Below are 17,992 nucleotides of genomic sequence, written 5' to 3' on the forward strand. Positions count from 1 at the left end.
TATCTTTATTGTGTTAAAACATTTAACATGAAATCTCATTTTAAATTTTGAGTGTATAATGCAGTAGTACTCACTACAGACACAATGTGGCACAGTGGATCTCTAGAACCTCAGTTTGTATAGCTGAAATTTTATACCCGGAGGATACTCACTCTCCATTCCCTCTCTTCACATGCAGCGCCCTCCATTATTACATATGTGATACTCCATATCGCATATGCCACACATACCCCTCCACCAGCCCAGCTTGGAATCAGACACAAGATCATTTCTGGCAGAAGTACACAACACTGACCTCTGAATTGTTCTTACCCTCAGGATAGTGACAATGATCATGAAGATGATGCCCAATGGTACATCAGCAATACTAAGGAAGAGACTGCAAACTAGTAGCTCTAAGGTTTTGTTTTGTTTTTAAATGAATTTTCTGCCAACATTTGTAGTCATATTTCACACAAAAATCTGTACTGTTTTCAGTTTCTCTAAGAAGATCAGGTTAAGCAACCCTGGCCTTGCGTTCATTTCCAAATGGCAATACGAGCAGGAACTGAACAGCTGTTGCTCCCTGTGAGTGGGTACAACTAGCTCTGGATTGCCACTGTCCTGTGGTCCCTGTTCTTTACACCTGAGCTGCCCTCTCTCAGTTCCCCAACCTGGCTTTCCTGTTGGAGTCTGTAATCCTCACACCAAGGGTGGCAGCACAAGTGCTCATGTTTGCTATGACCTGCTGTCTCTTATTCCACTTTCCTGTCACTCACCAGAGTATAACAGAAGGCGAGTTAATGGTAAGTAACAGTACTGTTCTAATTTATTAAAAAAAAAAAAAATTTACAAACTTCAGTACTCACATCAATAATAAATAATCAGACTTCATGGTTCACCACAACACATCAGAATTGAAACCTCCTGACAAAGGAACTTGATGTCTTCCTCCCAGCACAAATCTTAACTTCTTAGTTAGTACAGGCAACTAATGATGAAAACATTGAACATTTCAGAATCGAGTTTCAGAGTGCAAGTAGTTTAAGGAAAAAATAAAGCACTTTTAGTTGATGTAATTACAGATATATAAGAATCTCGCTTTATAAATACTTACTGGATAACCATAAAATCATGAAGTTGTGTTGTTGTGTATAGTTATTTAAGGAGAAATGTAAAATGTTGGGCATTTAGATGACAAGCCCATTCACAAATAAACATTTCTGAGGCAGGCATTAAAATAAAACCTAGATGAAAAATAGCTACCTTTAAGAGAATAATAGCATTCTGTTCCCAGGTTGCCCCAAATATCTTTGTCTCAGCAGATGGAGAAAGAAATGCATACGCTAGGGGGTGGATAGAAAGAGGAACAATGTAGAGGAGATTCACTGCGGGTTATGGAAGTTGAGAGCAATTAAGAGAGCAGGAAGGCATTCCAACCTGTGGAGATATCCCTTGTTCCAAATGTATATGACTTAGATCTGAAATGACCACGGATCACACCTCATTCTCTAGAACAATACAGTTTACCCACACACTTCCATCTACACTACACTTGGATACACATTCACACATTAGACCCATGATGCCCTCTGATGGCATCTCAGATGGACAGGTGGGCACTTGGATTACTATTTTAAGGGGACTGGATGTGTGATCACTTGTTGAACTCTGGAGAATAAGTGGTGAGAAACTATAGGGTGTGCCAACCCCACTCTACTCTTTCTTGAGTACCATAGTTCTTTTTTGTTTTGTTTTGTTTTCATTTAACTTTCCTCCAAATCTTTGTATGTTCCTTAACTAACAGGGCCGCTTGAGGGAAAAAAAATGAAAACACAGAAAGAAACAGAAAGCACTTGGCATAGGCCTGAGCCTACCTATAAATACTCAAACATCATTTTCTACCAAATTGTATGCACCATCCCCATGAGGCACGTCGTATATGTAGAGAGTATTCACATCTATTGAAGAATGTTCATACCAACATACTTAGAAAGTACTCTTCTGCGTGACTTTTCAGGGTCATTTTCATAGTGAAGCAATTCTACAGGTCTAAAAGAATACTTACAACAATATACCAAACAAGGGGCATCCTAAGTGTTTATTAACTGACAAGAAAGGCTGGGTGTGGCGCTGCACAACTGTAATCCCAGCTACTCGTGAGGTTGAGGCAGGGGGATTATAAGTTTGAGGACTGCCTCAGCCATTTAGTGACACCCTGTCTCAAAATAAAAAATAAATTAAAAGGGCTGGAAATGTAGCTCGGTGATAGAGCATCCCTGGATCCAATCCCCAGTATTGCAAAACAACAACAAAAACAATAACAACAAACCTTATGTACAAATGTATTATGGTAGCACTGTTTTACCTACAATAAGAAATTTTGACAAATGAATTACATTTAAACACTTTAATCACCTACAATAAATCAACAATCATATATTATATAAAAATTCTGATTCATGCATCAGATTACATAAATTATATAATTGCCGCATAATACAATTTACATACTTCTGAGTTTGTACCTGCAAAAATGTACACAAGTTACTAGAGCATTTACTTAAGAAGGTAGGTGTAATACTCTTCAGTTATAAATAATGCTTATATCATCCAAATACATTTCTAAATCTGCAGCATATTTTTGTACCTCAAAATACAAACCATCTGGAAGCTTCAGAGATTAATAGGCCCAAATGCATCAATTCCATTGTAACAGTGGATTATTTAACAGAAAATAAATGAAATAAAATGTCAACTCTAGTTTAATTCTTGAAAAGCTTCTACCCTTCTTATTAAATACATCAGAAACTCCTTCATATGCAGATTAATTAGTTAAGGTGCTACCTATTGCATATTAAATACTTTCAACAACTGCATCTGGATTATTCAAGTCCTCAATCTGTGAAAACCGGGCTCTCAACGTGTGCTGGCAGACCCTCACCTCCCTCCATGAGCCAGCAGTGTGATCCTTCCCATCCTCCTTCAAGAGCTGAGGTGAATGGGCATGGTTTCTGCTGCACTCACCCACACAGGTGACACCTACCAGATCTAAAAGACATGAGTCCACGAACATCAAAAAACTTTCAGCTTGCTTTACAAATCCAAGGTAGAAAGCTTTCTAAAAATCTACAGAGGAAAATAAAAGCTCTAGTGTGACAATTACTGTAGATACATTAAAGACAGCAAAGTCTGGTTTTTCTTTTTTTAAGATTTTCCTTGTTAAAGAATAAGCACCCTTATAAGTAAGGGTGGTAGGTAGGGGGACACTGGGGTAAGGGAGATGGTGAAGGAAGGATGTGAAGAAAGCAAGTCTGTCACTAATGAGCTTAGTTTCACTCAGGTTTCCATTCATGAAACCCTTTTAAATACAAGGCAACATTTTCACAGCTGGAAAATTACAACTAAATCTTGATTTACTGCCAAAAGCAAGAGATGTAGTTATGTATAATCTATGGATAACACTACCCTCATGGGAGGAGGCGAAGCTAGGCGCAATACAGAAGATAGCAGCAAAAAGCAATACTTAAACACTGCTCATAAATGAGTTACACAATGATTTATATACAATTCTAAGTAATAACCCTGGTACTCAGTAAGTGAAAGTTGACGCCTAAAGTGGTAGAAAGTTTTGGTCAATATTTTCAAAGCCGATTTTTAGAACTGGGAGGCAAAATGGTGGTAAAACAATACTGGTTGTAAAATAAGAGCAGAAAAGTTTAATTACATAACAAAAGTATATTAGTATAAGATAGACCAGATAACATCAATTCTGTAATATTAAAAAATCCTCTTGTTGGTGGAAGCGTTTCTGAGCGAGCATGCACTTTTAGGCATAAAAGCAGAGGTAAGATCTGCTTATAAGTCTATTGTACTGTGCATTATTTAATGTGAACATGTATTTAATTTCCATTTCTAAGCTACTAACAAAATATATCATTAGAATGCTTAGAGTTACACTTTGGAAAAATAAACTAAAGTGATCTTTTTGGCCTTTCTTCTTAGAATGCCAGAAATTAAGACACTGTTTACACTTCTGCTCAAGCACAGGAAACACTGTCATGTTTACTTGGGAACTGGTTTTACTTTTTGTTTTTAGTTTGTTATATTGACTGATTATGAAAATACATGGTAAGTTTACTCTGGTCATGAGTGAAAATTCATAAACATTGGAACAGAACATTTTCAGGCAGTAGTAAATGTAGATTTAGTTTTAAATACAACACATGTTAGATTTTAAAGATAAAAATAATGATCTAGTTACAGCCAATCACTTATGGACAACAAGTCTACTCTTAACAATTTTTATAGAGGGAAAGAACTGCTCCTGAAAAATAATTTCCTCATAAAAATAACAGCACTTCTTGAACCATACTTTTAAATGTTTTACTTATGGAAAACATACCCCCAATATAAAACGGACATCTCAGTGCATTCTAGAAAAAACAAATTTGACTATAGCAAACCATAGTAATCTATAGATATCTGTCATAATTTTGAAAACACATGGATTTTGGTGTTTTAAAAAAACTTAAGAGTCCCAACAATACTATCAGAAAAACCTGCTAAGAGCAATGTTTTGTAACATTTAATAAATGTTACTTTAAAATGGCACCATGCTAAAAGATAATAATTAGCAAGACCTCAAATGAGAAAATAAAATCCCACTCTAGATTATGAGGTTTAATATAGAGCTTTAATAATGAGTAGAGGGGAAAATTGATGAAAGCTATATTTCTTAATTTCAGAAAAGTATTTAATTTTTTTTGTATTGGGAAAAATTTTCACAATTTCAAAATGCATGTTCTTATAGGAAAATTAAAGAAACTCAGAAAATACAGACAACAAGGGGTTTCAGCTTTTGAATATAAGCTTGGCCAAGTATTCTCTGATTCAAAATATTATGATAAATAAAACTATTATGTCTGCTTTTTCTTTAACCTTCAATGAGGTCTTAATAGAGATAAGTATTAAAAAATGCAATTCATTCATTCATACATCAGTCTCCATATGGAAATTAACTTTACATTTTAAATTCAGAATGACACAGATACACTTTCATAGTATTTTAGATTTTTAAAGCTGAAAAATTAAACAGAAGATTAGCAACATTCTTAGATCACTCTTTTTTCCCACTTAAATTTCAGAATAATTTTGTACAAATAAATAGAGCTACTCCATGGAAGGAATCAACATTTTGAGGGAGTGGACTTTAAAAAAAAGAACCCCTAATTTTGTGATAAACCAATCACTGGAGAGTAGATATAGAGTACTATGTAACGTCATGCTAGTAAAAATCTGCTCTAAAAATTCACTCCTCTCCAAATAAGTCTTATTTTTGGTTCAAGACCCAAAGACAACCATCTGTTCTGTTATTGATGAAACTTGAAACCAAGCCTAATTTTTCATTCCTAGAAACTGCCCATTGCTTTGGGTTATCAGACACAGATGAGCACCTACATTTTTCCCCATTATTTTCAGATGTAACTTTGTAATATTTTCTTTGCTAATGATTTAAAGGCATGCAGAATTTCAACAAAACAAATTGCATTAGCTTATCTTCTGCTTAAACCTTAAACAAAACTCATGTTAGGTAAAAAAGCAAAGAAATTCATGCTGCTGTGAAGTTAATGACGTGCCCTAAAATTTGTCATTCTTTAAAAAGGGACCTTGGATCACAATTTTTGGAAAAAGAGCAAAAGTGTGATGCTGGGATCATAAACAGCAGCTCACTCTGAAGCCAAGGCTCACAGTCAAGAGCAATTTGAAGCAGCTTCTCTAGAGGGACCGCAGTAGTAGTAATGACGATTTGTCTTGCATCAATACAGCGAACATACCATTTCCAAACTCAGAAATTGGTATCCGTACCTTAGAGGCAACCAGTTGATTTTCAATGTACTAAAAACACATGTATATATGAGGTATATGCATGTATTTTATATACAAAGATACATGAACATGTATTCATGTATGTATATAAAATTTAAACTGATTTTTGTAGTGTTTATAACGAGCTATATTCATGAAGCTAACTAAATCTGCAAATTGACTTCTGAGAATTCAACCAGTCTCCATCTGCTTAATGCAAAAAAATCTATTCCTGAGGAGTAACTCATGGGCTTATGAAGATATTTCTTGGCCTATGGCAGATAAATGGGCCAGCACCAGCACCCAGGTGAATCCTACAGAACTGCTTATTCATTGAGAATCTGGCCCATTTTCACTCAAAGGTTGAAAGCATTTTGCTCACTTCAAAGGTCCCTCTTGATAGTCCCTGCTAGTAATAGGTACGGCCATTTTTCTTAGAGGAGGAGAGTATGCTATGAAACCTGGCAGAGGAGCCTCTTCAAGTAACAGTTTTTTTTCTTTATTTCTTCTTCCCCTCTCTCTTTCCAATTATAAATGCAGTAGACTTGGCTTTATGAACTATTGGCAAACTTGCCAGCTTTCCTGGATGGTTCGTATGGCACTCTGAGAATACTGGGCGTTTCCTCCATTACCCTGACCAAGAGGTTGTCAATGTAGTCCTCAAGTTCCCGGATGTGGGTGTCTTTCCTCCGAAGGAGTTCTTTGTGTTTCACCAGCTCCTGTAGTACCTCTTCGTAGGTCAGACTGCGGTACCCTGCAGTGGCATCAAAAGGATTGCTGTCCTGGAACAGAATACAGACTGTCACATTAGCAGGCAGAGTATCAGGGACAGACCCTATGAATTATTTAGTACTTCAAGTTATGGTTTTTCAAACCCCGATGAAGGTTTCTTGCATCCTCATCTACAACTAACGTGCCTGTTTGCAGACTGGCCAGCCAGTTCTGAGGCAGGAACTAAGGCAGATGTACCAAAGCCTGCATTGTAACTCTATGTTCTAAACCCCTTTTTTCACATTGTGAACAATTTCCTAATATAAGAGACTGACCATATAATTTAAGACTAAATTAAAGGATGAAATATTCTGTAATTTAGAATTTAAGTTAGTAGCTGTAACTAAAATAGAGTAAAACAAAAGCTATCCAAGATATTAACTCAGAGGAACCGTAAGAAGCCACTGAGAGCTACCACTTGGATATCAGTCCTCATGGAATTGCTTCCACTGAACTGTGGTTTAATGTTACACCTTGGCTTTTTGTTGGAAGATGCCTACAAGAAGCAGTAATATCAAATCTGCTTCACCAATTTGCTGTGACATGTTGAAGCACTTGGAATTAAATCAATGAGCATCCTTATGCAAAGCTGCAAGGGAATAACTTGTTTTCATTTAGAGGCTGGCTGGGCCTCTTCTCCCCTAAGTTACTGGTTTGTTTCCTTTTCTACAAACAACACCTATCTGATTTACCTTATTTCCCTTTTTGCTTTACCTTATTTCAACTACAACTATATTAACACTTACGGTTACTGTATCTGTATTCTTTACTGTTTCATTGCTTATAAGCTTATTCTATTGATAAAAAATTATTTTCAAACAAAAGAAGTATAACCAAACAATAAAGAAAGGGGTACTGATTTAATTGATTTTTAAGAAAAAGAATTCCAATATTAATATATGGCAAACCCCCCCACCCAAAAAAACCCACAAAAACATTTCACAGTAATCAAGAAAAGCACTTCAGCAACTCTGCATGCAGAAATGCATGCTGGGCATTTCCAGCAGTGGGGTCTGCGTGGTCATTAGGGAATGAGGTTCCAAGCCAGTAGCCAACAAGAGGCCATCAGTGGAGCTGGGCTAGAAAACAAGATACAGAATAGGGAGCAGGGAGGCTGAAATGGTAGGTCCCAACTATACCAAACATCTTGAAAACTATGATTAACGATTTTTAGACTCTTTGCTAAGGGAAATAAGAAACCAAGATTTCTAAACAGAGAAATTATGTGGTCAAAAGCTATGTTCTAGGAAAATTAAAATGGCAACAGTGGGTGAGATTGTTTGGAGAAGCTGAAAGTAAATCCAGGGCTACTGACAAGATTTAACAAGAAGGAACAGAGGGTATCAAAGAAAAGGGAGTTTAAACTCTATAAGCTATATTTAAAACAAGTTATTTTATTTTGGCATTAGAAACTGGGAAAAGATGCAAGTATATTAGTTAATATTTATCTTTGTCCCTAAAAATATTTCAAATATTGATCTAAAACTACTGAAGGAAGAGTAAGTGTTGTCTGGATTTTTACCCTTTTCTCTCTCAGATCAATTAAGTCCACACAGTTCCTAGTTTATTTAACTGGTCATATGTAGTGTAGAGTTATATATCTTATTATGCATTTCTTAATTACATTCTTAAAAAGAATTTATCATATATTAAACAGCTATCTACAGAAATAAATAATGAACACCATAAAGATAAGTAGATTTGGAAGTTTGTTAAATACTCGCTACTGTTTCTACTCAAAGTAGAAACTCTGCATACACTTGAGGCAGAACCAAGCTGGGGGTCATTTTCCTAATCTGACGAAGAAGGAATCTCCACAGTCCCTTTCAACTCTAAAATTCTGTGCCCTACAGACTGAGTTTTCTGAACATCATTTTAAAAAGTAATGAAGTCCATCTAATGTGACTTCAATTTTCTAATAAAACATTTACTGAAAATAAGGAGTTTGGTGAGAATTGCAGGGGTTAACGAAATTAAACTAAATGGAATGTGAGTGATTGGTTGACTGCTTTGTTTTTTTCTTAATTTAACATAACAGCAGCATCTGCTGGAATCTCTAATCTTAATGAAATTATACATACATGAACTGACTTCTCCAAACTAATTAAGTGATGATATACAGCTAAAAAATCATTTGCACTGTTATATTTAGTACTACATCAGTAATTCTTAATGTAGCTAAAATTTTTTTTAACATTTCATCAGAAGCTCAGGATGAAAGACATGTTAAAAATTCGTCATTTTGACATAAGTAGTCTAAATTAATGCCATCATATAAATCAGTCTAACAACTTAATCTCTCAAAATAATCTATTATCTCAGAACACTGCTCAACACTTTTAGCCATAATTGAGAATATACAGAAATATTATTTGTCTTATTCCCCCCCCCCATAATGACCTAATACTAACACATAGAAGATTTCTTGGGAATACATTTCTATTTTTTTCTGGCTAATTTTTCCTTTGTCCTTTTATGTAAAAATTTTACCCCAAATTTCAGCATCAAGTTTCTGGGCAGGAAAACATCTTAGAAACACATGTACTATAAACTATATTCTGGAAAAGAATATAAAATAATTAAAAACAGTTTCAGGCTTAGTTCCAGATTTTATTCAATATGTGGAAACCACGTAAAACTTCTAATTTTAGGCATGAGATTCTTAAATTGAGAGATCTACTCAATGAATACATTTATCCTTCAGTTTATTGATATGACACCAAAGAAAATAATAAAGATTAACATTAGCTAACACAAGCAATAGAAAATGAAAATATTTTCTGTTTATAAAAATTAAGAGGAAAGCTCTCAGGCAAATATAAAGATTGCTTTTTTCAAGATACATTTACTACTAGTCATGGAAAAACTTCAAAAATTGAGAACTCTCCAAACTGGCAAAGACCAAATGCAGCACCTACACCAGGACTCCCAAGTACTCAGTATTTTTCCTGAGTGCTCTATCCAGCACATGTGTTTTTAAGATGTCTTCTTATTTTGAAATTTAATGTACATTTTTCTTCTCTCTTCTCCTTTCACAATCAATCCTTTCTCATTCTTATTCCACCACTGCTAAAAAATGTCCATAAGCAAATATAAGAAAATGGGGTTTGGGTTAAAGAATAACAAAATTATTACATGAAGCTTTTTTAATTGGAATTTTAAATAACAGGGTTGTGCATGAGACTCTGAGAATTACTAGTGATCTATTTTTGCTTTACACATAATCTAGCCTTTTAAACCAGGAAATATACATTTTTTACAATATTTAAATTTAAACAAAAGCAAATTATCAGGACTCAAAATAACTGGAGATTTAAAGAAAGGTTGTCCTGGTAACCAAATATTGGTGGGGCGTAACTGACATCCAAGGCAACTACAGGAGAGGGAGGAGATGAAGGCCTGGCATTCTCTCATCATCTCATTATTGTTCTAATGAGGAACTTTGCTCTGGGAATATCATCTCAGCTACTTTCACATCTTTTGTCCTAGTCCCTTCATCTCCCTTTCAGTTCTTAATTAGGCCTTAAAGAGCTCACACTGCCCTTTCAACTGGCTACTGCTCCTGCTTAAACACCGCGCTTTCACAGACAGGTGTTGGCACCAGCATAGACGACATACAAACTTAATTACAAAATACTATGTCCAGAAGGGGAAAAAATAACTTGCTGGATGGCTATTACTGCAGAACTTAATGTAAATTATTTCAAACATCTTATAATCCTCAACATAAAAATTGTTCAAATACTTTTCCTCAATAACCATCAGTTTGAGGATGAGCTTTCTCCTCTTAATTGTATCTTGCAATAAATTAACAACACCTAGTAATCCTTTCACTGTCAGAATAGTTAGGATCCAGAGAAAAATAATCACACATCAAGGATTCTTTTATCACCTTTAAATCCTTTAACTAAAACAATTTTCACATTTTATTTCTTTAAAGAATTCTAAGGATGCTTTTACAGCAATAAATTACAAGATTTGGAAAAGTACATTTACAAGCACATAGAAATTGTAATTAAAGTTACTTAATAAACAATAGCTACACATTAAATCGATTTTTTTGATGTTGCATTTTGAGATTAAATAACCGCCTGATAGAATTCATTTTACTATCTGATCAAAGGCTGACTTCATATAGTCTGACATTTCTTGCCAGACTGCCATATTATAAAGACTTGAGTATTTATGAAACATCAAAACTTACAAATCATTTACATAAAACAGCACAAACAATATGAAGTCCCATGTTTCTATAATATTTGTACAACTTTAAAGACAGACAACTGAACTTAAAATAACTCATAAAATAAACTCTAACCCCACCTCAACCTCTTTTAGGCACATCACATCTAAAAAAAATCATGATATGTGACTGCTTAAAAAAATTCATATTATACATCTGGATCACACATATTAGGGACAGATGGTGGAAACAGCAACCACCAGCCTCTTGAAATAAAAATTCTATTTCTGTTATTCAGTGAGAATTTAGTTTTGTACCCAGAACATTTGCCCATATTTTTGTAAAATAACGTGTTCTCTAGGTTTAACAGATATAGAATTGACCACAAATGCAATGGAATTGTGAGATCCAACCCTGGACTTCAGCTAATAGCAGGATGAACTTCAGATATCTGAACAATCCCTGCAAAATACGTGAACCGACTTCTGATCACTGCCAACCCTGCTAATATATTTGGTTTTGTTCTGACTAGGAAAATAAGTGTCCTAAATTATTTGCTGCTTCTTCAAATATCTTCCTGATTAACTGGGTCTCTTGCCCTGGTGCTTTTCCTATTGTTGAACGTTAACAAACAGCATATTCTTTCTTCAATCCTTGTCCCGACAACAACAAAAAAACATCCGTCTTTGCCGCATGTTCATATTTCATAACTATGATGCTGACTTTGACATACAGCTTTCATATTAATTTCAAAACAGCCTGTAAGCAAAATCTGTGCACTCTAAATTGGCTCTAATTATAACTGTTCACTGGAACTTTAATTGATCATATACAGAAGCCACACCCTCTAATATATAAAAGACAAAGTCTGAATTTCACTTTCTCTCTTTCTTCCAAAATTACCACCCTGATCTGCAATACTTGGGCAGCTGAGATATTCAAAGAGACAGAGGCATTTTTAAGAATATGTGCCAGAGAGGAGATGGGCTTGTGTCGGGTAATTCTCTAACCCCTCGGCAACTTACCGGGATTTTCCTGAGGTCTTCATTGCTTGTCGGATTCATGTGAAAACTAAGTAATAAAACACAAATGTAAATGTTAGAAGTGTACCATGGTCCTAATGGAGGAAACAAAAAGAGAAAATACTTTTTTTTTTGTAAGTATTTTTAGTTGTAGGTAGACACAATTTTTGTTTTATTTATTTTATTATGTGGGGCTGAGAATCGAACCCAGTGCCTCACACATGCTAGGCAAGCACTCTACCACTGAGTTACAACCCCAGCCCCCAAAATAGAAAATTCTTAACCAACAATGCCATAAAAACTTCTGAAGTCCTTAGTGAAGTTTAATCCAAGATGCAGAAGACAGTGTTTACTCAACATTCTTCAAGTATCTATGATGTTAAACTCTGCAGGTAAACTCTTCAGTTATTATCAAAACCGAAGAACCATACATCACACATTGAAATATGTAGTTTCCACACGTCTTTAAGCATAGTGATTTTATTTTACTTGCTTTTATATTACTCTTCATATGTATATAAACACACTCACCTTTAGCCTTCAACTTTAGCATTAACTGAAGTTAAGAATAGAAAAATTGTAGAATAAAAGCATTAAGCACTCTTTGTATAAAATACTAGAAAATTTAACTTTCAAAACATTACCCTATCAATGAGTTCTGAGTATAGGAATCATTTCTATCATTAATATGATTTCTAAGCAGCTAGCTTTCAAAACTTAAAACTGAAATGGACCTAAAAACAAAACAGATTTCTTCCATACAGAGAATAAGAAAACATCATAGCTGAATGCTCTAACCATTTTCATCTTTGAAACATGTCCATTAGGAAGGGGACTACAACCCCAAAGAAGCTCAACTTCAAAGCCATCTGATGAGTAAATATTTCATCAGTACTCTACACATTGAATTTTTTGCACAGCACTTAAAGAGTATTAGCCTTAGAATCCGCTACAAAGCATTACTGAACTAGAAGCCTTTGCATTCCACACATATTAAAAAAAAAAGATAACGGTTAAGATACGTATTTTTCCTTTATCTGTATATTATCAGCAAAATAACTGGAATCCTCTGAAGATTTAAGAAATTTACTTTAGAACTTCTGATTGTGTGACAGAAATCACAGACATGGATTCCTGTCTGGAAAATAATTTTTAACAACAGATACATATCCCATGCTGCAAAATCTGCAAGGCATACAGTGAGTGCACAACACATCAAGAGAATTTTCCCCATAGCCAAGATTTCATTTGTTATGGCTAAGATCTGTGGCGCCTGCTTCCAAGAACTAGTTCCTGACCTTTACTAGGTAGAGCTCCTGGGATAAATGTGGTATTTCAGCAACCCAGGATGACTCAGTAGACCCGTGATTTAAATATCCAGAGTGCATTCATTTCCAGGCTTAGATGGCTGCCACATTTTCTCATTCCCTATAGCTTACCATGTTTTGGGGTGTTCTGCATGGTCCTGGACTGGTGTTGCTGTACCAACAAAGCCTCAAACGCCTGACAAAAGAGTCACTGAAAAGAAAACAACGAAAAATCCCCAAAGACAACCTCAAAAGTCCACCTTGGCCTAGAGGTCCATGGGAGCAGCTGCTGACACCTGTGACTTCCACCCTCTCCAATTCTGAATCCCAGCTAGTCAGCAGAAGAGTCCGGGGGCTAATTCCTCCTTGCCCCATTCTCTCTCCACGTTTTCTGAAGGGTCAAGAAACACAATTCTGTTCTGTCCTTCTCCATCTGACTGTGATATTCTCAAGGACAAGGTGATTTACCCTCGGGTCTGACAGTGTACCATGGTGCTCATGAGCAGAGAAATGGTTGGGGGCCCCCAAAGCCAAGTGGTGTGAATTTAAATCCTGGTTCTGCCCTGTACTTGCCATGTGACTTTATGCAAAATTATTTAAGTATAACTGTCTGAGTTCCTTCTTCAGTAAAATGGGAATGGCAAAAGAACCTACCACACGAGACTACTGTGAAGGTTAAATGATTTAATATGTAAAAACAGTGACTGGTAGGTAGAACATGTTCAATAAGTTAGTAAATAAACATTACATGGCACTTAATCTGGGCTTGACAACATTTTAAGCGCTTTATCAAAATCAACTCAGTTAATCTCCATGACCCTTAAGAGTGTCATACAGTACGTATCATCATTTCTTCCGTACGTTCATTTTAAAAATAAGGGAGCAAATTGGGTTAGACAACTTGTGAGTTGTCTTAACTGGTGGAGTTGTCTGGCTTTAAAATCTGTCCTTGTAACCACAGCCCTAGTTCCATTCTCTGTAAACAGATCTTCATGGGCGCTGGCTACACTGCAGAAGCCCTGGACACTGAGGCCACACGGACTGACCAGACAATAAACCTCACTGTGAGAAAGCGCTTGGTCAAGCGAGAGGCAGGGAGACGGTATTAAGGCCATGCACTCTCATAGCAGTTGATCAAGCCAGGCAGGATTTGAAAGTCCATGAAGCACAGGTTTGGCAGGCTAGAAAGAAAGACACTGCAGACATATGGCACAGCCCAGGGCTGCTAGACAGTGTGTCACAGTGGGACACTGCAAGAGCAGTTTCAGGGGAAAGTGCCCTGGAGGGCTCTGAGGCCCAAGAGGAGGCTCTCAGACCTGAGCCACTGAGCAAGAGGCAATTTCTTGGTAATGTGAACTTTCTCTCATAAACATTGTTTGAAGTGTCTCGTGTTTGGTGGCACAAGCCATCCCACTGCATCCTCTAGAGTGAACAATGTTATGATGATAAATTTAAATATGCGCCTCAGGAAGAAATCACTGAACTAAGAAATAGAAACGCAGGCATTACATTTGTTGTAATAAGGGGTTTTAAGGCAGAGGCATTTAGAACAAAGAGTTTACCAAAATCACCAAACTAATAATATGTAATATCCAATCGCTTTCACTTATGGAACTAAAATGAAACTCAATGACCTCCTTAAAAATGTCTGAAAATTCTTAAGAATGATTAAGCTGAAAAGGCACTACTGTTAGGGGAAGAGCATCTGGGGCCCTGAGCCCCAGCCCCTTCCCATTGTACCTGAGCCTGCCAGGGATCTGAGGTCCCCAGCTGAGCACACAGTAGGCCAGGGAGAAGGCCCGCCCTGAACCGGGCATTGTCTGAAATCCAAAGGCAAAGCCCCTCCCTCGGGTCAGCTTTGTACACACTAACATGTCAAACCCATAAGAACGCTGTCACTCATGGCTGCCTTTTTTGATCTGTCCTTAAGGGGGAAAAAAGAGTTAACTGAACTGGATTGAATTAGCTTGGTGAAAATAAAATGTCTCTATTTATCGAAGTGTGGCACCAATTTGTGATATCTTTCTCTTTGGACTGCTGTCCTCATGTCAGACAAGATATCGAATAATACAGCCTGACTGCTCAGCTGAGCTGCTGACAGGCCAGAAAGTGGTGTTTCTAAACAGGTACTAAATAAACTTACGGAAACTCATGCGGGGAAAAAAGGTATAAATAAACTGAAACTCCAGAATTTAAGAAATTAATTTTAGAAGTCAGAACTAAAGAAGTTTGGAGGCAACAGATTTTAAAATAACTTTTAAACTGATAGAAATATTTCAAACTAATAATTTAAAAAATTTTAAACCAATAAAATGTGCTAAGCTTAATATTCTGAAGAAGTTTTTAGGCAAAAGCCTGATAGTTTTATTTCATGATATTTTTAAATTTTCAAGAATTTTTCCAAATAAACTAATTTTAAACTTTGAAATAATTTTCAAATATTATATTTCTAAGAATTACTGGTATATCTTCTATATCACTTATTAATTTATCTCAAAGTTAAAATTAATAATGAGTAAAGATAGTAGAAGCAAGTTGATGGGGAATTAAAATTGCTCTTCAATTTGTGCTATGGACCAATCTCCCACATATAGGTCAGAAAAATAAACCAACCTTTATAAAGTGATAAAACTGATCACTTCAGCAGTGGTAAAGGTTTTTTTCTTTTTTAAAGAACATACATACATTCTTTTAGAGAAAGAATAACTAAGAAGGGGGAAAGACCATTCAGTGAAAAAGTGTGAAGTACTTATAAGACAAAAAAAAATCCATAAGGATAAAGATCTATCAAAAAATGTATTAGCATTACTATAAATCAATGCAAGCTGTGTAACTCTCTGGCTCTAGAATTTTAAATCTTTCAATTTGAAGGCATATAACCACACATAAAGCTCTATGGAAGACTTTCAAAGTCAACTGTGACTAGAGTTATCAGTGTACCTTTCATGTGAGCTTTCCAAACCCCATTACTGCTGAAATTATAAATCAAAGTGCATTCTGGCCTACAGCTTAACCCATTTTGTTTTTAATAAGTGAATTCAAACTATTTGTAAACTCCAGAGGTGTGCCACCTGGTAAGGAGGGGAGAAGGCAGGGGTAGTAAGAGGAACAGCTTCCTCAAACACAAGTCAATTCCTTACTGTGTTTGGGAAGTAAGTCTAACTTTAAGCTATCAACACCGGTAATTTTCAAAGGCCATCTTCCTATTGATCTTTAGCTGAGTGGGCTCTAGAGACCCACGGCTTCACTTCAGTGACAAAAGCGGGCGGAGGAGGTGTGTGCTGAGAACTGCAACACCACAGGGACCCTAATGAGTCCAAAAAGAAAAGAGAAATGCCTCATTTATAGCTCATCTCTACTTTGTGATGAAGTACAGAACGACATTAGCTCTAAGTATGATTAGTACTTATGAGGCTATTTTTATTTCCATTTACAGATGAGGAAATGGGCAGGGAAGTTAAGAAGTTTACCCTAGGTAACATAGTAATTAAGTGTCAGCGTCAAAATTCAAAGAAAGGCATCCCAGCTCCACAGTCCAAGCTCTTTGGTCACATACTTTTCTTCTTGCCTAGAGAGGCTCTAAGTTGTGTGGTCTTACTGTGTTTCTTGGTGGATTTCAAGAAATCAATGCAACTTCCTGAGGATTCTCCCAACCAGAAATGATGTTAAGAGAAGTCTTAGACTCAGTTGTAGAACAATGGCTAAAAAAAACAACAGGATTTGAAATAACCCTGTTTATTATTCTGTTTGTCCATCCTGATCCCACTGACCCCAGCCCCTCTCCCCAGGAGGCTGATCTCCTGACAGTGCACCACCCAGGCTCCCCCTCTGGCTTCCTTGGAAACTGGAGCACCAAGATAAGGGGAGATGGGTGTGATATCCCCAGCCATGGTCCATGCCATCACCTCCTCAGTCCCTCCCCACGGCCGCCTCTGTAGCTATTCTGACACCTAAGTATGGCAGCACCTTCTAGGCAGTGCTGGGCTCTGGTGCTACACTAGCCCTTCCTGACATCCTGAACCCTGACCACACCTCTTCACCAAACTCTCTTCAACTATCCATTCTGAATGTATCCTTTGTTTCCTGCTAGGATTCAAATGATATAGGATATATATACAATGATTGATATATATATATATATATATATATATATGTATGTGTAACAAATGCCACAAATTATTCACTCAATAATTTAGAATGATTGAAGAAAAAGGATTTTTCTGTTTCTCAGAAAGAAAGAATCACAATTTAAGTATATGAACTATCTACACTTTCCTTTTCCCTTCAATTTCTGGCTTATGCTCCATATTTACTTACAAATGACAATTCACTGCTAACCACAAAAAAGAAAAAATTAAAAGGGAAAAGAAAAATAAAAACTTTCTGACTTTCATTTAACACCCTTCACATTCACAAGGCTAGAGCACTTTATGCTCAAAATTATTTTTGATTTAGAATTATACTTTTAAGGATTCATTGCTCCTGAAGTTTTGAAGTGGTATGACTGAAGTGACCTGGATCTGAACAATACCACCTCATAGTTACACTGCCTTACAATTTATAACACATTTCCACAAACAATTTCTCTGGACATGTTTCCAAAGGAACAGTGGTCAATAAAACAGGGTTAAGTAAATCACTGTAAAATCTTCTCTGCACTCAAATCCCACCTGCTCAATGCTCGTCCTTTCTCCCTCCCTCCTAGGAGAGAACTCTCCTCAACACACTGATATTTACTCACCTCTCACCAGAGCATATTTCTGGCCCAATGCCTCTCAGATATTCCATGGCTGGTCCTTTGCCAATCTCCAAAGCACCCCTCAGAAACCCTTGCTGGCGTTGTGACTTGGTCTCACTCATCC

General features: G+C 36.3%; 1 protein-coding gene across 2 annotated transcripts in view; it reads right to left on the reverse strand.

Annotated features, from left to right (window-relative positions):
- Positions 1-2,374: 2,374 nt before the first annotated feature.
- The window catches only part of Rab11fip2 (RAB11 family interacting protein 2), a 37,666-nt gene continuing 22,048 nt past the window's right edge, over positions 2,375-17,992 (reverse strand). Inside the window, exons 4-5 of one of the 2 annotated variants that reach the window (XM_015498310.2) lie at positions 11,827-11,872; positions 2,375-6,629 (exon numbers count right to left, since the gene is read on the reverse strand). In XM_015498310.2, coding sequence (XP_015353796.1) covers positions 6,399-6,629; positions 11,827-11,872 — 277 coding nt within the window. In that variant the 3' untranslated portion in view covers positions 2,375-6,398. The remainder of the gene's footprint in view (positions 6,630-11,826; positions 11,873-17,992) is intronic. The other variant, XM_048791283.1, reaches the window with a different exon arrangement.

This window comes from Marmota marmota, unplaced genomic scaffold, assembly GCF_001458135.2.
Source record: "Marmota marmota marmota unplaced genomic scaffold, marMar, whole genome shotgun sequence".
Classification (NCBI taxonomy): Eukaryota; Metazoa; Chordata; class Mammalia; order Rodentia; family Sciuridae; genus Marmota; species Marmota marmota.